Consider the following 20179-nt stretch of genomic DNA (forward strand, 5'->3'; position numbering starts at 1 on the left):
AAGTGATCCTCCCACCTCAGCCTCCTGAATAGCTGGGACTATAGGCATGTGCCGCCATGCCAGGCTAATTCTTAATTTTTTTTTCCTTTTTGTAGAGATGGGGTCTTGCTATGTTGCCGGGACTGGTCTCAAACTCCTGGCGTCAAGCAATCCTCCTGCCTCGGCCTCCCAAAGCTCTGGGACTACAGGCCTGAGCCACTGTGCCTGGCCTCTTTTCAGATCGTTATGGCCATTTGGATATTATTCTTGTCATCTACCTTTTTTGGGGTTATCATCTTCTATTATAGATATGTAGGATTTAAAAAAAAAAAAATCCTCTGGATATGAGATCTTGTCACGATCTATGTGTTGCCGGTATCTTTTCTCGTCCAGTGCCTTTTTGCATTCTTAATTGCATCCTTTGGTGAGCAGAAGTTTTTAATTTTGATGAAGTCCAATTTATCCACTTTTATGGTCACAGCTATGTGTGTCCCGTTTAAGAAATCCTTGCCTACCCCTAAACATCCCTTGAAGCCACCTCTTCCCTTCCGACGTCTTCGCCTCTAGCCAGCTCTTTGCATCCAGTTTTATCCCGTGCTTCTCCATTCTCCTCCCACCGACGTCCCCACCCCACTCCCACTCTTTGCCCCCTCCTCTGCCTTCCTCAACTGCAGTCAGCACCGTCTCCTGCCCAGGGACAGTCCTGGCCCCTCTGAGAGTCCCTGGGACCAGCACAGCCTCTGGCACGCACTAGGTGCTTAATAAAAGCTCCATAAATGAAGGCAATATCCTGTGGCTTAGCTGGGAATCGTTAAAACTGTCAATTAGCTCTAAACACCAGCTCCTCGGGAACGTTTGAGTAGAGCCAGAGAAACAAAAAAGTTTTGGAAAAACCAACAAGATAGGAATGTTTCGTTTCCTCCCTCGCTGGAGCATTTACCGCACAAACTCAGACCTCGTTAGCATTATTTATTCTTGCTTTGTCCCCAACCGTAGAACAAGGGAAGCCTTTTTCCTGCACTCTCTGACTGCAGGAGCTCCCTGTCACACCCCACAACAGTGTCTGCTGCCCCTGAATGTCGGGGAGACTTGTGATCCCCTAATCCTTCTCTTCACCATGAGTGATGACGTAGCACAGGTTTCTGTAGTCCAGGTTGCCGCACACATCTGGGGGAAATGCTGCAAACATCTGCTTGACCTGGGAAGGAGCAGAGAGTCAGCCTGCACCAGGCCAAGTGGGAGCCAGAGCAGAGAATCCGCTGTCACCCACCAGAATCCCAATTTACCTCCTCCTCACTGAAGCGGTCTGCCTGGGTCATAAGTTTTTCTTTGATGCTGTTCAAGGGAGAGACACAGTCATGTTCAGGGAACGGGATACCCAGCTTGAACATGCAGATCCCAGGAGTGATGAGGGGAAAGCGGGGGCAGGGGGACATCCTGGCCCAGGAGGACATCAACCTGGGGCTGGCCCTGCCGGCCCCTCTGATGGCCAAGTAGCTTCTGAACCTCGGTTTTCTCCTCCGTGAAGTGGGCTTTCCTCCCAGCATCAGGTACAGACCAAAAGCAACGACCTGGGGACCCCACCATGGGGGCTACTCTGATTTCCCATCATGCACTATAACCAAGCTCTGGATCATTGAGGGGAGACACCTCGGGTCCCCCGCTGCAGAGGCTCTTTTGCCTGATTCCGGACACACTCTTTTCTCCAGCTTGTGACATTCACTGACACCTGCACAGCGTTTTAGAGACAAGATGTTTGTGCTCCGTCAAGGGTACAGGAAGGCCTGCCCAGGTCCATGTCCTCTTGGGCCTGTAAGGGACTGGTGTTCCCTCAAGCTTGGAGGGTCCTGCAAAGTTCTTAAGGGAGCTCAGTGGGCAGGGATGGGATCAGACGGCTGAGTGGGGCCTCGTCCACCCAGAGCATCCTCTGGCACCAGCTGCGGCAGGCCTCGCTAAGGACCAATGCACATTTTCCATTATTTATGTTTCTGTGGGACAGTCACAGTTTCCAGCTCTCCAGGCTGGGGACTTTTCACAGACTCTGTTTCAACCAGAGCCTCCGCCGTGGCCTGTCTGGCCTGCCTGGCCTGCAGCCACAGATCCAGGTCCCATGTCCCAAGGCAGTGCCTTCAGTTCCCAAATTAGGTCCCCAAAGGGTCTTCCCGGCCTTGTCCTTGCACTGGTGAGAGTGAAGGTGGTTGACAGTAGAGGGAGGGCTCGGGGTTACTCCGGGGGTGCCTCTGATGCCTCTCCAGTTCCCCAGGATGGAGGTAGGAGCCACAGACCCAGAGGGAGGGGTGAAGGGGAGGACTGTGGCCTGCAGCAACCCTCAGCATCCCCTCCCCATCCCAGGGGGGTATGTGACTCATGGTCTTGGAGTTGAGAACGTGTGAGACGGGACAGACCCTCTCCACCTCCACCCCGCTGCGTCTGCCCTCTCCCTTTGAGATGTGAGAATCTCAAAACTAGCAAAACTAGCCTCAGAATGAAGGCCGGCAGCATTACAGTAATTGATCAGGAAGCCTGGCCCTGGGGAGGAATCTCACCTGCCCCAGGCCACCCTCAGGTCCAGCAAGGTTCTGAAGGGACTGCGTCGGCACAGCTCAGAGTTCAGCCCTGAATCCTGGGTCCTGGGAAGGCTGCCACTCGCCCACCCACTCCTGCCTGCAATCCTTGGCTCTCTGCTCCCTTGTTGTCACTGGGTGGGGCACCCCTACCCTCACGATGGCAGCCCCGGTGCCTGCCAGACAGCTGCCTGCAGCCACTTCCCCTTCACGCATTCCAAGTGAGCTGGTCGCTTTCCCCAATCCTTACTGCCCTCTTGCCCGAGGCGGTGCTGGCTACGATCTGGCTCAGTCCTCTCCCCAGACCCTGGATCCTATGGGCACTGGCCCCTGGCTCTTTGCTTATCTGTCCGCCCGACTCCGTCTCGAAGGCCGTGACCCTCCTGGGAGCTGCAACCCTCCCCTCTCCTTCTCCAGGCTGGCCTCCATGGTGTCCTTGCCTAACTCCTCCTCAGGTTCTCCCATGCTCCCAGGGCAGACGCAGGGTCTAGGGGCTAGGGTGTGAGCGCCCCCCCCACAGGCCCCGCCTGCCACTCTGTGCTCAGTCTCCCCTACACCACCTCCACCCGCACCCTGCACCCGCAGCCAACTCTGAACAAACATGCACACGCCAAGCCCTGGCCCTCTGAGCTCTCTGTTCCCTCATCTAGAATGCTGTTCCCGCCCTAGCCTGGGCAACCCGTAGTCATCCTTCAAGACCCGCCTTTGCCCCCATACACACCCCACTAGGAAGCTCTCCTGGAGTGACCCACCACTTTTTTTTTTTTTTTTTTTTTTGAGACAGTCTCACTCTGTCGCCCAGGCTGGAGTGCAATGGCGTGATCTCGGCTCACTGCAACCTCCACTTCCTGGGTTCGAGCGATTCTCCTGCCTCAGCCACCAGAGTAGCTGGGACTACAGGCATGCACCACCACGCCTGGCTAATTTCTTTTTATTATTTTCGGTAGAGATGGGGTTTTGCTCTGTTGGCCAGGGTGGTCTCGAACTCCTGGTCTCAAGTGATCTGCCCACCTCGGCTTCCCAAAGTGCTGGGATTACAGGCGTGAGCCACCGCACCCAGCCTGACCCACCATTTCTTATCCATTTCTACTTCCACGCACACATAGAGAAGGGGACACCAAGGCCCAGAGAGGGGAAGGGATATCAAGCGATATCACTGGGCTGGGCAGCAGCCCCCCAGCTCCTGGCTTCTGGGAGAGGAGACTGGGCGGCCATCCACCCTGACCCCAGCCCAAAGCTGGCTTATTCCCCTGAGCATTTGGGGGGGCGGGGAAACCCTAGGAAGTCAGGGGAAACTTACACATCGGCCTTGACAAAACCTTTCCCTTCAGTGTCGAACACCTTGAAGGCGTGGAGAATGGTCTCCTCTGGGTCCGTGCCTATAAGCAGCACATACAGGGCAGGGAGAGAGGCAGGTGAAGAGGGGCCCACAGAGACAGACACCAGGCTGGGCAGAGGCTGGGGATGGGGGCAAGTTCCAAGGCCCCTGCACAGAGGCACAGCTCTGGGGAACTTCTTCCCCAACTTTCACTGCACAGCGAAGGCCGAGCTCACTTGAAGCAAGAGCAAGGAGGGAAACACGTAATTGTAATTATAGACAAGGGTACCGCATATATATTTTTGTGAACAACCTGCGCAACTGTACACGGAGACCCTGATTGAGCATTTAATTTGTGCTTAACCCTTCCCTATTTTACAGATGGAAAAGCTGAGACCCAGAGAAGTTAAGTGACTTGTCCAGGGTCAGTGGTCTGGGTGAGGGGGCACGACTCTGGGGCTCACGTGTTACCCAAGCTGTGCACAAGAGGCCATGGGTGGAGGAAAAAGAGTTCTGTATGTGGATGCCAAAAGGCTGGGGCTTGGGCAGTGGCATTGGAGGGGTCTGAGAGATTGTCCCGGCCAGAAGTGGGGCAGGTGGGCCAACAGGCCAAGGGAGGGGATTCGGGGGGCAGAAGTGAAGCCAGAGAAGTTCTGCTTTTATCACGGTCACAGCACAGCCTTGGGGAGAGATGTCATTAGAAGAAATGAATCTGATACCCACAATGGGATTGAATGTGCAGCCCCCACATTGCACCAATGGGAAACTGAAGCCCAGAGAGAGGAAGGGTCTTGCCCAAGGCTTCACAGGCTGAGTGAATGACAGCAGGTGACCTGGCCACCTTCGCCCAGTGCCCTTTCCCCCTCTGTCACCATGTCCCCCTTGTTCACTGTGGATGTGGGGATGCCCCCTTCCTTTCTTCAGTGCTCAAATGTGTCATTGGTGAAAGGGGACAGAGATGGTGCTTGCTACCCACCTCACAGGAGCAGCTAAGAAAACATACCATTCATGGTAAGGTTTTAACAAACATGGGTCAGTCAGGGCTGCAAATACATCTGAGTGCTCTATGCCTGCAGCTGTAAGATCTTATCCCCTGGAGCTCTGAGAGCACCCATGGAGTAGATATGGATGTCTTAATTTATCATAGAAAAAACAAGCTTGGAGAGGTTTCATGACTTGCCCAAGGCCCCACTGATAAGAGAAGGGAGGATTTAAACCCACCTCTGTGGACTCCAGTGTCCCCTGCTCCTTTTGTCACCCTGTGCTCCTGCCAGTCAGATTAGGTCAGCCAGGGCCATGTGCCTCCCTCATCAGACTAGGTCAGGGCCACTTGTTCCTCCACCATCATACTAAGTCAGGACCATCTGTGCCTCCCCCATTAGACTGGGTCATCGCCATCTGTTCGTCCTCCATCAGACTGGGTCAGGGCCATCTGTGCTTCCTCCATCAGATTAGATCAGGGCCTCATCTGTGCCTCCCCCATCAGACTGGGTCAGGGTCATCTGTGCCTCTCCCATCAAGCCGGATCAGGGCCATCTGTGCCTCCCCAATCAGACTGGGTCACGGCCATCTGTGCCTCTTCTATCAGACTGGAGCAGAGCCATCTGTGCCTCTCCCATCAGAGTGGGTCAGAGCCAACTGTGCTTCCCCCCTCAGATTAGATCAGGGCCTCATCTGTTCCTCCCCCATTAGACTGGGTCAGGGACATCTGTTCCTCCCCCATCAGACTAGATCAAGGTTATCTGTGCCTCTCCCATCAAACTGGGTTAGGGCCATCTGTGCCTCCTCCATCAGACTAGGGACTACTCAGGATGGGGCAGTGTCTGAGTCTCTGGGCATCTCTGAAACTGGCACAGAGTGAAAAAAACCTGGCACACGCTGGCCTTGCTGGGCTGGGAACTCCTAGAGGGCAGAGCCATGGACTGCCTCTGGGCAGGGTGGCAGGGAGCCGGTGTGCCCAGCAGAGAGGCTCAGCCCAAGGTGCAGCGAGGGCAGGGCTCCAGGCCCTCACAGCCTGGCCAAGCAGGCAGGGGGTAGCGGGTGCCTCTAGGCGGGTGAGGGTTGAGTGACCAGAGCATCATGTGGGGCACCCATGTTGGATTTGCCTCTGAGGCCACAGCCTCCCAGGTTTCACTGATTAGTTGAAAATTCCCAGCGTCTTTGAAGAGGCCTCACTGCTGGGGCAGGTTTGTGGCCGGCTCCAGCCTGTCCCCCTGCAGACCATGCACATGGACTTAGGCACCCCGCACAGCCCTGCCACTCCCTGTTACCGTGGCTGGCAGTCCTCCCTTCTCTCCTCCCCAGAGAGAGCCTCTGTTCTTGAGACTGCAAACCTCATAAAATCTGCTATAGAGTGGCCACTTCCCCCCATCATTGTTGGGAATCTCATGACACAGTCTCCTCTAACCAATTAGCGGGGTGAGGTGGCTCCCGCCCCAGCCCTCTGCCCTCCCAGCTCCTGTCCCCTCCCACCGGCCTCTCACGCAGTCTGGCCACGTCTGCACGACAGGCTCAGCCGGAGCCCCAGTCCCGGCGCCCCTGCAAAAATGAGAAAAAGCTGCAGCCCTGCAGCCCACACCAGGCCCCGGGTCACAGCTTCAGCTCAACCATGGACCGACATGAGCTTTTAGTCTCAATCTTCCCATCTGCAAAACAGGTTTGGGGCCCACTGTGAGCTGACAAGAGTCCCCTCCCCTTCCCCTGAGCACTCCTGGAGGTCTCTCTAAACTCCTGCTCTGGCAGCAGGGCCCTCGCCCATGCCCAACACCAGGGACGGGAGGTGCTCACGGCCTCACCTCCTGGGCCGGGCCCTGGGCCGTCCACCCTGGCAGAACCAGAGGCCACTTCCCCAGGCCCTCCCACTGGCCTTTAACACGCCTCCTTCAGTTACGTGCCTCTGGATAAAAGAATCAGGACTGTCTGCTTCCTTTGAAGTTGCTGGCTGGAGTCACACATATCTTTCCCATAGAGCATTCTTCTCTCCCGGCCTCCTGGGCTTCTGAGCTCTTCCAGGAGGCGGACATGGTCCTGGAAATAGGCCCCGACAAGCTGCCTGGAAGTGGGCCCAGTGATGCTCCTGATTCGGCTAGACAGCCCCAAGTTCAAAGCCTGCTCCGGGTGAGCCTGCCCTCCCCAGCCCTGGGTTTCCTCATCTCTCACACCCAGGCTGATGGCTGCCTTCCTTCTGGCTCTAGATCTGCCAGGACATGGTGTGTGGAGGCTGCTCTACCCCACAGCAGGTCACAACCCATGAGAGTACTGATTTTTCACCCCATCAAACCTTTGATGTCAGGTCGGATCACTCTGTGGTGGACTGAATGGTGGCCCCTAAAAAGATACGTTCACCAGAGGCTGGGCACAGTGGCTCACGCCTGTAATCCCAGCACTTTGGGAGGCCAAGGCGGGCGGATCACGAGGTCAGGAGATCAAGACCATCCTGGCTAACACAGTGAAACCCCATCTCCACTAAAAATACAAAAAAATTAGCCGAGCGTGGTGGCGGGCACCTGTAGCCCCAGTTACTTGGGAGGCTGAGGCAGGAGAATGGCGCGAACCCGGGAAGCATAGCTTGCAGTGAGCCAAGATCACACCACTGCACTCTAGCCTGGGTGACAGAGCAAGACTCCGTCTCAAAAGAAGAAGAAGAAGAAAGATATGTCCACCAGAGCTTGCAAATGTCACCTTATTTGGAAAAAAGGACTTTGCAGATGTAAGTTAAGCATCTTGAGATGCAGAGATCATCTTAGACTATCCCAGTAGGACCTGAATCCAACGGCAGGTAGATTCCAGGCGCGGGCGCTCACGCCTGTAATCCCAGCAGTTTGGGAGGCCGATATGGGCGGATCACTTGAGGTCAGGAGTTCGAGACCAGCCTGGCCAATGTGGTGAAACGGTGTCTCCACTAAAAGTACAAAAAAAATTAGCTGAGCATGGTGGCAGGTGCCTGTAATCCCAGCTTCTTGGGAGGCTGAAGTGTGAGAATTGCTTGAACCTTGGAAGCAGAGGTTGCTGTGAGCTGAAATCGCGCCATTATACTCCAGCCTGGGCAACAGAGTGAGACTCCGTCTCAAAAACAAAACAAAAAGAAACAAAGAGGCAATTGGAGAGAGGATAGATAGAAGAGGATGGGGCCATTGATGATGAGGCTGAGATGGGACAGGTAGAGCCACCAAAGGCTGGGAGAGACAAAGAATGGATTCTCCCCCAAATCTTTTGCCCGATTTTGCACTTCTAGGCTCCAGGACTATGAGAGAATACATGTCTGTTGTTTTGAGCCACCCGGTTTCACAGAATTTGTTACAGCGGGCTCAGGAAACTATTATAAGCCCATTTTACAGACCAAAAAACTGAGGCCAGAAAGCAGATAAATCTGTGCAAGGTCAACCTAGGAGTCAATGGGAAGCCAGGGTCTGACCCTAGGCCTAGCCAAGGCAGGGGGTCCAACGGAGGGGGCCTGGCAGGGGCACCCTGAGGGTGGGGGGCTGACAGTGCTCACCTCCCAGAGGCCACTGCCTGGGCTGGCCCTTCCTTTTTTTTTGAGATGGAGTCTGGCTCTGTCACCCAAGCTGGAGTGCAATGGCACCATCTCGGCTCACTGCAAACTCTGCCTCCTGGGTTCAAGTGATTCTCCTGCCTCAACCTCCTGAGCAGCTGGGATTACAGGCACCCACCACCATGCCCAGCTAATTTTTGTATTTTTAATAGAGACAGGGTTTCGCCATGTTGGTCAGGCTGGTCTCGACCTCCTGACCTCAGGTGATCCACCCACCTCGGCCTCCCAGGGTGCCGGGATTACAGGCATGAGACACTGCGCCCGGCCTTGGCCCTTTTCTAACCACGGAACCCTCAAGCTCCGGGACGTCACTATGGGAGAGCTCCCCCGGGGCCAGGACAGAAAGGGGACACAGATGGCTCCAACCCTCCACCCCACGCCTAATGCTGTGTCTTGGGCAGGTACAGTGGTTAGAACCAGGGTTTGGGGTTGAGGCTCCATCCCGGCCACTTTTTGCTGGGGCATCTGGGGCAGGGGTCGTGACTCCTCTGGGTCTGAGTCTCTTCATTTGTGAATGAGGCTCCCCAATCTTTCCTCTGGGGGCTCCAGTGACCACAGAAAAAGACAAGGGGAGTAACTTGCCCTGCACAGGGGTCGACCACAGCATCTTTTGGAAACACCCTCCCTCTGGCACCCTCTGCCTATCCCCCCAGCCCCATGTGCAGAGAAGATAAAAGGAGCTCACAGGTAGGAAGGTAGGGAGGCAGCATGGCTGGGGGCAGTGGGATGGGTGGGCAAAGGGATTAAAGGCAGGGTTTAGTTTTTGTTGTTGTTGTTGAGACAGGGCCTTGCTCTGTCACCCAGGCTGGAGTGCAGTGGTGCGATCTCGGCTCACTAAAACCTTCACCTCCCAGGCTCAAGTGATCCTCCTACCTCAGCCTCCAAAGTAGCTGGGACTACAGGCATGTGTCACCATGCCTGGCTAGTTTTTGTATTAGTAGAGATGAAGTTTCATCATATCACCCAGGCTGGTCTCAAACTCCTGGACTCAAGCAAACCGCCTGCCTCAGCCTCCCAAAGTGCTGGGATTACAGGCGTGAGCCACCATGCCCGGCCAAGGCAGGGGTCTTTACAGTTACCCCGGTCTGCGGTGAGGAGAGGGAAACTGAGGCAGGGCCCCTGAAGGTGCGTGCACCCGGGGGCTGGTGTCTGGGGCCACATCATGCTCCCACCTGTGGTGTGTGTGTGTGTCAGGCCCCTGCCTTCCTACACCCGTCCCCCTGCCATTCCCCGCTGCCCCCCCAGGACTCCAGGAGCCTGGCTCACCCTTCAGCTTCTCCCCAAACATGGTCAGGAACACCGTGAAGTTGATGGGTCCGGGGGCTTCCTTCACCATGGCCTCCAGTTCCTCGTTCTTGACATTGATGCGGCCTGTGGGAGGTGAGAGGTGGGGGCGCCCGGGAGGATAAGAGAGAACAGAGCTTGGGCCTCAGAGGATCCCACAGAGCCTCCTCACTCAGCTGCCCCACGTGCCCCCCACTCAGCCCTAAGGCCCTGCCGCCTTTGTGGGGGACTCTTTAGGGGGCATTTGGGCCACAGTCAGCTTCCAGCTGCCCCCAGCGTCATGAGAAGGAAGTAAGTCACTCTCATACCCATTTTACAGGTGAGGAAACTGAGGCCCAAGAAGCTGCAGCTGAGGTGCACCGGGGCTGCAGGCTCAGGGTTCCTGTGCCCCAGGAGGAGATCAGTGGATGCCTGGATGCTGGGATTCCCTGTGGTTCCAGGGGACACTCAGATTCCCAGGGACTCAGGGCCTGGTTACGTCCGTTCCGCCACCTGAACTCCGCATAGGTGACTTCAGGTTCTTCCCTGGGGCCTTAGAGGGGTCAGAAACCTCAACCTGGGAGTTGGGTCTTTCCCTCCAACTCAGCTTCTCCCCTGCTCTCCTGGCCCCTCCCCACACCCAGGGTCCCCTACACCAGGCCCAGGCCCAGGCCCATGCTGCTACTCCTGTCCCTGAAGTGTTTTCCCCTTCCCTGGCCGAATCCTTCTCCAATCCCCCAGGAAGGTCCCCTGACTTTCCAGGCAGCGGCTGTCTTTCCCCTGTGCTCCCCAGCACAGGAGCCTCTCACGCTTACCGCGAGCCCTGCCCTGCTGGCCCTAGCCGCCCACTCTCTCCGGCTGGCCTAGCCCTAATCTCCCCCGGCTGCTGGCTCACCCACCCAGAGCGGCAAAGGTGTCCCTCAAGTCCTCTTTGTCTATGAAGCCATCGCGGTTCTGGTCCATGATGGTGAAAGCCTGGCAGAGACACAGGTGCTGAGTGGCCACCCACCCTTCCAAGCCCGGCCACCTCCCCCAGAGACCGTCCTCCTGCCGATTGCTGCCCAAGGAGCCTCGGGGCAGGTCCCTCTGGCAGCCCAGCTGGGATGGGCTCCATCCCCAACCCCTCATTTCAGGCTCACAGCAAGTCCAGTTTACAGACAGGGAAACTGAGGCTCAGAGAGAGAAAAGCCTGGCCCGAGGCCACACAGCAAGCACAGGGTCAGGTACAGAGAGATGAAGAGGCTGCCTGAGGGCAACAGGTCACACACCCAGACTCTGGGCCATGGCCATGGTGGCCTCAAAAAATAATGTCATTGGCCAGGCATGGTGGCTCATGCCTGCAATCCCAGCAATTTGGGAGGCAGAGGCAGGAGGATTGCTCGAGGCCAGGAGTTTGAGACAAGTCTGGGTGAAATAATGAGACCCTGTCTCTATAAAACATTAAAAAATTAGCCAGGCATGGTGATGTATGCCTATAGTTTCAGCTACTCGGGAGGCTGAGGTGGGAGGATCGCTTGAGCCCAGGAATTTGAGGCTGCAGGGAGCATTGACTGCAATACTGCACTTCAGCCTGGGTAACAGAGCAAGACCCTGTCTCAAAAAAAAAAAAAAAAAAAATACAAAATACAAAAAACAAAAACAAACAAAAAAACACTAATCATTTAAAAATGTAGTAATGGGCTGGGTGCTATGGCTCCTGTCTATAATCCCAGCACTTTGGGAGGCTGAGGCAGGTAGATCACCTGAGATCAGGAGTTCCAGACCAGCCTGGCCAACATGGCAAAACCTCATCCCTACTAAAAATTCAAAAAATTAGCCAGGCATGATGGTGTGTGCCTGTAATCCCAGCTACTTGGGAGGCTGAGGCAGGAGAATTGCTTGAACCCGTGAGGCGGAGGTTGCCGTGAGCCGAGATCACGTCATTGCACTCCAGCCTGGGCGACAGAGCCAGACTCTGTCAAACAAACAAAATAATAATAATAATAAGAATAAGAATAATAATAATAGTAATAATGACATCTTCAGCCCCTTGAGACTGAAGACTGAACCTCTGCCCAGCTCCTTGAGCAACTGGCATGCATTCCAAGAATCCTCATAACAGCCCCATGGGGCAGCAGACCGACCTCTTTAAACTCCTGGATCTGGGACTGATCAAACATGGAGAAGACGTTGGAGCTGGCGGTGCCTTCTGCTCTTTTCCGAGCTCTTCTCGGTGCCTGCGAGGTACCAGACAAGGCCTTGCAGCGGCCTCTGCCTCGAGGGTCAGCCCCCACCCCCTGTCTCACCTCCCAGGGCATCACAGTCTAGAATGACACTGCTCTGCCCTCCCCGGTGACCACAGCAGACAGACAAGGCTACCCCTGAAGGCTTGCAGGTAATCAGGACGTTTTCCCAGCCCATGGCAAGAAGCCTGCACAGCGTGCACCCCCACAGAGCTGGACAGCTGCTTCCTGGCCCTTTCCCCCCGGGCTCCGGAAGGTAGGCGGCCGGCGCCTGCGCTGCAGAGCAGATGCGGGCATCTCTTCCTTCAGCCTCCCCATCTCTACCCCGGCATCCTCCACTACAGCTGGAATCTGACCTTATCGCTAGCTGCTAAAAACTTTCTTCGTGTTCTCAGGAGAACAACTGAGCTCTTAGCCCCCCCACAGGATCTGCCTCTTGCCCCCTCCCAGAGCTGCTACTCCCTCTCACCCAGGCCCTCTACACTGTCCCAGAGCTGCCTTCTCTCCCGGCATTTGCCCCTCCCTGCCTGGAATGCCTTGCTCTGTTGGAATTCCCGGCTTGGAATGCCTTCCCTGGAGAATCTATCTAGAGACTCCTACCCAACCTGCAGGCTCAGCTCCCTGTCACCTCCTCCGAGAAGCCTTCCCTGACCCCAGGCCATTCTCCCCTCCCCACACGGATCCACTGTGGACTGTCACCCCCACAGCATGTATCACACTGTCCTGACATATCTCTGTGCATCTGTGTCCTCGACTAAGTGGACACCTCAGGGATAAAACCCACTTTGCCCCAACTCTGATCTCTCCTGTCCCCACCCTGAACCTGGCTCAAAGTGGGGATCAGCCAGTGCTTGGAAATAGCTGCCCAGAACTCAGGGCCAACCCACGCAGCAGGCAAAGCAGGAGGCCACCCACGTTGAGTAGTTAGATGATCTCCAGCCAGCCTTCCTGCCTCTGTGATGTCAGGGTGTCTGGAAGTCCACCATTGGGCATTTGCTGAAAACCCTAGGTCCCCAAGACCTCCGAGGGTCCTGTTCCTCAGCAGTCATCCTTACAGCCCCCAGGGGCACTGTGAGCCCCAGAATGGGCTCTTGATGGGGGAAAAGAATTGCTGGATTCCAGAGGGGGAGGTGGACAGGATGGCACAGAAATGGGTTCCCACCGCCAACTCCTGTCTCCATCACAACCTGTACCACCCTCTCCTGCCAAGCCCTTGTCTACCCACCCCCAACAGAGCAGAGGAGTCCCCTCCTCCCCTGCTCCCCTCCCCCAATGCCTGTGTGGTCTCCCCTGCCCCCAGCTCACTGCTGTCCCCACCCCCACCCAGGAGCCCAGGAGGGTGGGGGCAGAAGTGCCGGCTGACTTATAATTAGCTTTTACTGGGTGCTTTGTCTCTCCTAATCCTTTGAAAGGGGGCTGCCAGGGCGGCTGGGACGTTATGATGCTGTAAAACCTCTGTAATATTTATAAATCCTTTCAGACATCATAAAGAAAAGAACTTCCCTGCAGAGTTCATCTCACATAATTACATATACATTTCCTCCGATTAATAAAAAATGATCACTTCCGTCTGTGGGAGGTTCTGCCCTTTCTCTGGCAGACCTGGCTGTGGCCTCGGCATCCTCAGTCCCTGCCCCCCACGCCCCCAGCCTCTCATGATCCCCCTGGTTACATCCCCACCCTACAGTGTCCCAGAGCTCCACGAGGGAGGGAGAGATCGTTTTCTCTACTGCGCAAGAGAGTCCTAAACCCTAGGGTCTTTGCAGCCCAGCTGTCTTGAAAATTCCTTTTGAGAATGGGCCCCTGAAAAATAAAATTCCCCTGAAAGGAACATCTCAGGGAAGAAGGGGGGTCACCCGGATCTGGGTTCAAAGCCCGGCTTGGCTGCTCCCAGCCCCTGTGATGCTAAGAAATTCACTTGTCTTCTCTGAGCCTGTTTCCCTATTTATAAAACCAAAAGCATGTCAACCTCAAAGTATCAGGACATGTATTAGACACCTACGGACCTCCAGGCAGGCCCCATGCCCAGTCCTGGGGACCCAGGGCTGAATCAGGCCCCGTCTTGGTCCCCAAGAAGCTCACAGTCCCACTGGAGACAGGCAATCCATAGAGGCTGACACGGAGGAGGGACAGGCACTGAGAAGACGTAGAAGCCCCTAGGCCCTCAGGCAGTCAGGAGGTGACAAGCCGAGGCTGACAGCCGAGTCAGAGCTCTGGGCCGAGACGGACTAATGAGGCAGGTGAGACACAGGCACAGAGGGACAGCCAGATTGATACCCCGCAGGGAGTCCCCAGGGGCAGGAGCCCAGAGTGAGCCGCACGTCACATGAAGTGCACAGGCAAAGGTGAGCAGGGGAACCTCGGAGCTCCAGAGGTGCCACACTGCCCCGAACACTGACCCCCGGCCCTCCCAGGGGGCCCGTGCCCTCAGAGCCACTGCCCCTGCGAAGCCCCCAGGCCCTGCCCACCTCGTCTCTCTCCACCCTCCTCTTCCTCATTCCCCAGCAGTCCCCACCAAGTCCAGGAAAGCAGAGACTCAAATCAGGACCCATGTGGAGAGGAGTCCCGAGTGGGGCAGGTCCAGGCATGGCATCAAGAGGGAAGAGCAGGTCAGACCAGGGACACCATCAGATCAAGGTCAGGAAGGTCAGTGAGAGGCAGGGTGAATTCAAGCAGGAGGTGAAGGTCAGAATCACACATGGAGTCAAGGTCACAGAACAAGGTCAAAGTTGAGAAATGAAGCTGGGCGCTGTGGCTCACACCTGTAATCCCAGCACTTTGGGAGGCTGAGGCGGGTGAATCACTTGAGGTCAGGAGTTCGAGACCAACCTGGGCAACATGGTGAAACCCCGTCTCTACCAAAAATACAAAAAAAAAAAAAAAAAAAAAAATAGCCAGGTGTGGTGGCGGGTGCCTGTAATCCCAGCTACTCGGTAGGCTGAGACAGGAGACTCACTCAAGCCAGGAGGTGGAGGTTGCGGTGAGCTGAGATCGAGCTACCACACTCCAACCTGGGCGACAGAGTGAGATTCTGTCTAAAAAAGAAAAGGAATTGTGGAATAAGGGCAGGGGCAGGGGCAGGGGCAGGGGCGGGGGTGGGGGTTGGAGGGAGGGGACTGCAGTGCTGAAGCCAAAGACACAACAGACACAGGCCTGAGCCCCCAGGGAGGAGGTGGAGGTGAGAGGAAGGTGGCCGAGGCAGAGGCAGGACAACCCCAGCCTACCATGGTCTGGAGAGCTCCCTGGAGCTGCAGCTGGCCTGGGGTTAGCTCAGAGATGACCCTTAAATAGTGGTCCTCCCAGGGCCCCTGGCATGCACCAGGCCCGGTGTGGAAGGTGATCCATGACAGGATGGGGACCTCCCTGCCAGGCACCTGCCTGGGGCCATTCAGAGTGGATGGGGTTGAGGGGAATCCGTGGGCAAAAACCACGGACGCAGGGACTGCCTAAGCCTCCAGGATCTCCGAGAGCCCTGGGCCAACTGTTCTCTCTAGAGGCAAGGGACCAAGGCCCAGGAAGGGGCATTTGGCCAAGGACACAGAGTAAGTTGAGGCCGGCAACCCCAATGGGAAGATTTCACCTTGAGCCGTCAGGGAGTGTTGCCCAGGGTGGGGCCACCCATGCTGGCTGGGACCCACTCAGACTGCCGTGTGGCCAGACCTCTGGAGCCGTGGGACTCTGGGTGGGACACCACCCTCTAGGAGGCTCAGCCGTCTCATAGGAATGGGGGAGAGGGTGTGACACCCCTCGGTCTGCTTATGGAGAGAGTGTCTGCATCAATCTGGCCCTCGGGGGCCCCTTCTACCAATATGCCTATTATCAGGGCCCCCATTCCACACCCACAGGCCAGGGGACCACCTCAGAGCACTGAAATGCTCAATGAACAGAGAAAGCAAAGAGACAAATAAAAGAAAAATGGGGTGGGCGAGGCGGCTCACGCCTGTAATCCCAGAGCTTTCGGAGGCCAAGGCGGAAGGATCGCTTGAGGCCAGGAGGTCAAGAACAGCCTGGGCAACATAGTGAGACATCCGTCTCTACAAAATATCCAAAAAATTAGCCGAGCACGGTGATGTGCTCTTGTAGTCCCAGTTACTCAGGAGGCTGAGGCAGGAGGATTGCTTGAGTCCGGGAGTTTGAGGCTGCAGTGATCTATGATTGTGCCACTGTACTCCAGCCTGGGCGACCGAGTGAGATATTGTCTCTTAAAAAAAAGAAAATAGAAAAATGGAGGTGACTCTGATGAGGAAGAACTGAAAAATGAGACCTCCATTCCACCCTGGCCTCACACACACACATCCATCCCCACCAGGCCTGGCCCAGCCCAAGAATTCTCTAGTAGATCTGCCAAACAGAGCCCACACCTGCCCTGGAAAGCCCCTCCTGTGTCTAGTGCAGCCCCAGCAGTCCCAGCTCGGCCTCAGAGGCTGCCAGTGTCCATCTGGGACCCACCACATCTGAACAGCTGCCAGGGCCGGCAGTGCTGGGTTCAGACAGTGAGCCCACGGGTCCCCAGGGGCTGGAGAGATTAACTGTCCCTGGAGCTGGCCTCAGGCCTTCAGGCCCGGGTACAGCTGATCCCCTGCCTTGAGGGAAGGGAATATCATAATAATGAGAAGAAGAGCAGCTAATATACAACACAGAAGGTCAGGCCATGTCTTAAAACATGTGTCCTCACATTCAATCCATACCCGATTTTCCAGATGAGGAAACTGAGGCACACATGGGTTAAGTCACTCACCCAAGGCAGGTAAGAAGTGGGGCCAGAGGCCAGGCACAGTGGCTCATACCTGTAATCCCAGCACTTTGGGAGGCTGAGGAGGGAGGATCACTTGAGGCCAGGAGTTTGAGACCAGCCTAGGCAACATGGTGAAACTCTGTTTCTACAAAAAAAATTTTTTTAATTAAAAAATTAGTCAGGCATAGTGGTGAAGTGAAAAAGTTCCCTTATCCCCTTCACAGGGCATGCGATGGGGGTGCGGCTCGCTTCTTCCATGCCCCGCTGCTCAAACCTCTAGGGGGACCATGCAGACAGGCAGGCTATGGGGCTGCAACCGCACCACGGTAGTGTCTAGGGGTGGATGCTTACAGCTCCTGAAGCCACAGTGGGCGTATGTTACAGGATGCTTTTATATTTTTGCCATCTGTAGGTGGCTTGTGTTCATCAGCTCAGTTAGACCCTCTGCCTTACTGCAAGGACAAAGGGCTTTCTGTATCCTGGGGTTCTTGCCTTGGTGTACTGTGAAAATTGAATCACACATGGGCTTGGAGAATGAGTGCGAGGTTTTATTGAGTGGTGGAAGTAGCTCTCAGCAGATGATGGGGAGCCAGAAGGGGGATGGAGTGGGAAGGTGCTTTTCCCCTGAAGTCAAGGTGCTCAGCAGCCAGACTCTCCACCGACCATCCCCAGCCAAATTCCCCTGGGCATTTGCGTTATTCAGCCAGTCGATGGCCTGCCAACATCTGCCGGTGCTGTCAGTGTGCTCTTCCACTCCTCTGCTCCTCTTGATGTCCAGCCAACTGTGTGTGTGCCCACTAGGGTCTCAGGGTTTTCATAGGCACAGGAAGGGCTGGGGGGCGGGGGGCGTGGTGGGCCAGGGTGGTCTTGGAAAATGCAACATTTGGGCATATAAACAAGAGTGCCTGTCCTCACCTAGGTCCGTGGGCACAGGCCCAAGAGTGGAGCCCTCGCCAGGGACCCTGCCTTTCTCCTCTCAGTACTTCCTTGTCCCCTGTCCTGTGTCAGTGGCACATGCCTGTAGACCCAGCTACTTAGGAGGCTGAGGTGGGAGGATCACGTGAGCCCAGGAGGTTGAGGCTTCAATGAGCTATGATTGCACCACTGCACTCCAGCCTGGACAACAGATCAAGGTCTCATTTCTAAAGCAAAAAAAAAAAAAAAGAGAGAGAGAGAGAGGTGGGGCCAGGACAAGAGCCCCTCTTTCTAGTGTTTCCAGAAGGAAGCTTCCAAAAGGTTCTGCTCATCCAAACTCTCCCCTCCTCCTGCTCCCTCCCAGTCATCCCTGACTACAGCTGACTCTGATGTCCCTAAACTCCTGTGACTGAATCCTCCTCCCAGAGCTGGGGCCAGGTCCTGCCATGATGCTGCACAGCCTGCTTTCTGCAGCAGGAAACTGTGTGCCTCAGTTTCCCCGACAGGGCTCCTCTCCTGGTGTCCTGGCGTTCCTCTCCAGGGAGACAAACCACACATTCCACAGGTGTTCAGCAGGCCAGGGGGAAAGGAGAACCCAGTTCTGGGGACGGGAGCCTGGATTCCAGTTCCAGCCACCTGGACCTGCTGCAGGAAGGGGCCTGTGTGACCTCAACGGTGGCCAGGGTGCAGGCTTTCCATGCCCGGTCTGTGAGCCTGGCCCTGGGGCCTCCTGGCTCTGGGCTTACAGAGGGGGTAGCGGACCTATAACTCCTGCTTCCTGCTGCCCTGAGGCCTCTGCAAGCAACGGCTCTTGCCTCCGGGGAGCACGCCCAGGACCGTGGCAGGGGCTCCCAAAGGCCGGGGACAGGCCTGAGCAAGCGGAGAGCCCCCCCGCCTGCCCGGAGGAGGGGAAGCGGCACTGGTGAATCACACCAGGCTTACAAATTAGTCTGAGTGGATTTCCTCCCTTGGCCTTCTCCTTCATAGGACCGGAGGCAGGAAGAACTGGTGAGAAATCTGGTAGAGACGTGAAAACCCCAGGGTGAGATGGTTGGGAGATGTTTGTTCCTGGGGGGCGGGAAGTGTGAGGGTGCAGTGGCCTTGAGAAGGGGGAGCCGTGAGTTCTGCACCCACAGTGGGACCCTCAGTTTTCCCCATCTGAGAAGTGGTGCCCGCAGCCCAGACCCCTTGAGGCTGCCATCGGGAAGCCTAGTGCCATTGGAAGGAGGGGGGCTTTGGGGTCATCGGCCTGGGGTTTGGAGGGCAGAGCCTTCCCCTGCCCCCCTTGCACCCTGTGTAGATGGAGTCCTTGACAGAACTTGCAGCCTCTCCAAGCTGCAGCCCCCTCACCCAGGTGACACTGCAATAAGTCAATTGTTGTGGCTGGGTCGCACTGTTTGACTCAACTGACCACAGGGCCAGGGCCAGTTCTTGGGGTTAGAGACAGTCTGAGGGGTCTCTGCTCCCAGCCAGGGGACCCTGGAGAGCAAGTATCCTCTGGAACTGGAATTCCAGGTCTGCCTGGGGTTGAGTCAGAGAATACTTAGCACTCCCGGTTTCCAGAGGTAACTGAGGTCCTGGGAGTGGCCAAGCCAGGAAGGGAGCTTGGAATGAGCCCAGCTGCCTGGCAGGGGGACAGCTGTTCCCCAGACAACACTGGAACAAGCTGGGGAGATGCCTTCCCCTTTCAACCCTCACCCTTAACCTCTCACCTCTAACTCCTCAGGGTCAGCAGGCTGTCCCTGTCCCCTAGCCCCACAGCCTTTGACCCCTTCCCTGGCCAGCCACCACCCTGACCTTGGCTGTTCTCCAAATGCTTCCCGAAATCTCCTTCCTACAAGCCTTTGGCCACATCGTATGTTTCCCTACTCATCACAATCACAGTCTCCAGCCTGCTTTAGAACACCTCTCGGCTGGGCGCAGTGGCTGACGCCTCTAATCCCAACACTTTGGGAGGCCGGGGTGGGCAGATCACCTGAGGTCAGGAGTTCGAGACCAGCTGGCCAACATGGCGAAATCCCATCTCTACTAAAAGTACAAAAATTAGCCGGGCGTGGCGGTGCATGCCTATAATCTCAGCTACTTGGAAGGCTGAGGCAGGAGAATCACTTGAACCCGGGAGGTGTCAGTTGCAGTGAGCTGAGATAGCACCACTGCACTCCAGCCTGGGTGACAGAGTGAGACTGTGTCTCATAAAACAAACAAAGAAACAACAACAACAAAAAGGAAACAAACAGTGCTGCCTTCGGTCTGTGGCCAAAGGCCCAAGAGCCCCCAGCAAACCACTGGTATAAGTTCAAGAGTTCAAAAGCTGAAGAACTTGGAGTCTGATGTTCGAGGGCAGGAAGCTTCCAGCACAGAAGATGAAGGCCGGAAGACTCAGTGAGGCTTCTTCTTCCACTTTCTTCTTTCTGCTTTATTCTGGCCTCACTGGCTGATTAGATGGTGCCCACCCAGACTAAGGGTGGGTCTGCTTCTCTCAGTCCACCTACTCAAATGTTAATCTCCTCTATCAACACCCTCACAGACACACCCAGAAACAACACTTTGCATCCTTCAGTCCAATCAAGTTGACACTTAATATTAGCCATCACACCTACTGAATTTGAGAGCCTAGGCCACTTTCTGACC

At 55.9% G+C, this 20179-nt stretch overlaps 1 protein-coding gene across 5 annotated transcripts; it reads right to left on the bottom strand.

The window, feature by feature from the left end:
* Positions 1–933: 933 nt before the first annotated feature.
* On the bottom strand, positions 934–16941 carry MYL10 (myosin light chain 10). 5 transcript variants are annotated; one of them, XM_055292700.1, is made up of 8 exons: positions 16686–16941; positions 11800–11892; positions 11529–11630; positions 10576–10651; positions 9680–9784; positions 3844–3922; positions 1266–1314; positions 934–1177 (listed from the first exon to the last, which is right to left on the bottom strand). In XM_055292700.1, exons 1-8 carry the CDS (start codon positions 16761–16763, stop codon positions 1079–1081), a joined length of 681 nt encoding a protein of 226 aa, XP_055148675.1. In that variant the 5' UTR covers positions 16764–16941; the 3' UTR covers positions 934–1078. The 5 variants fall into 5 exon arrangements, with proteins under 5 accessions (XP_055148675.1, XP_055148679.1, XP_055148676.1 ...); XM_055292704.2 differs by lacking the exons at positions 11529–11630; positions 16686–16941 and adding an exon at positions 12255–12342 and having other exon boundaries at positions 968–1177; XM_055292701.2 differs by lacking the exons at positions 11529–11630; positions 16686–16941 and having other exon boundaries at positions 968–1177; positions 11800–12103.
* Positions 16942–20179: the final 3238 nt, after the last annotated feature.

Source organism: Symphalangus syndactylus, chromosome 9, assembly GCF_028878055.3.
Source record: "Symphalangus syndactylus isolate Jambi chromosome 9, NHGRI_mSymSyn1-v2.1_pri, whole genome shotgun sequence".
NCBI lineage: Eukaryota > Metazoa > Chordata > Mammalia > Primates > Hylobatidae > Symphalangus > Symphalangus syndactylus.

What these genes read in the sequence shown, in the direction of transcription:
- MYL10 (XM_055292700.1), bottom strand. Translation starts at nt 16,763, where the DNA reads ATGTTGCCTAGGCTGGTCTCAAACTCCTGGCCTCAAGTGATCCTCCCT. An exon ending in CCAAAGTGCTGGGATTACAG is followed by an intron (nt 11,893 to 16,685) that starts GTATGAGCCACT and finishes GGTACCTCGCAG; the next exon opens with GCACCGAGAAGAGCTCGGAA. An exon ending in ACCGCTTCAGTGAGGAGGAG is followed by an intron (nt 1,178 to 1,265) that starts GTAAATTGGGAT and finishes GCTCCTTCCCAG; the next exon opens with GTCAAGCAGATGTTTGCAGC.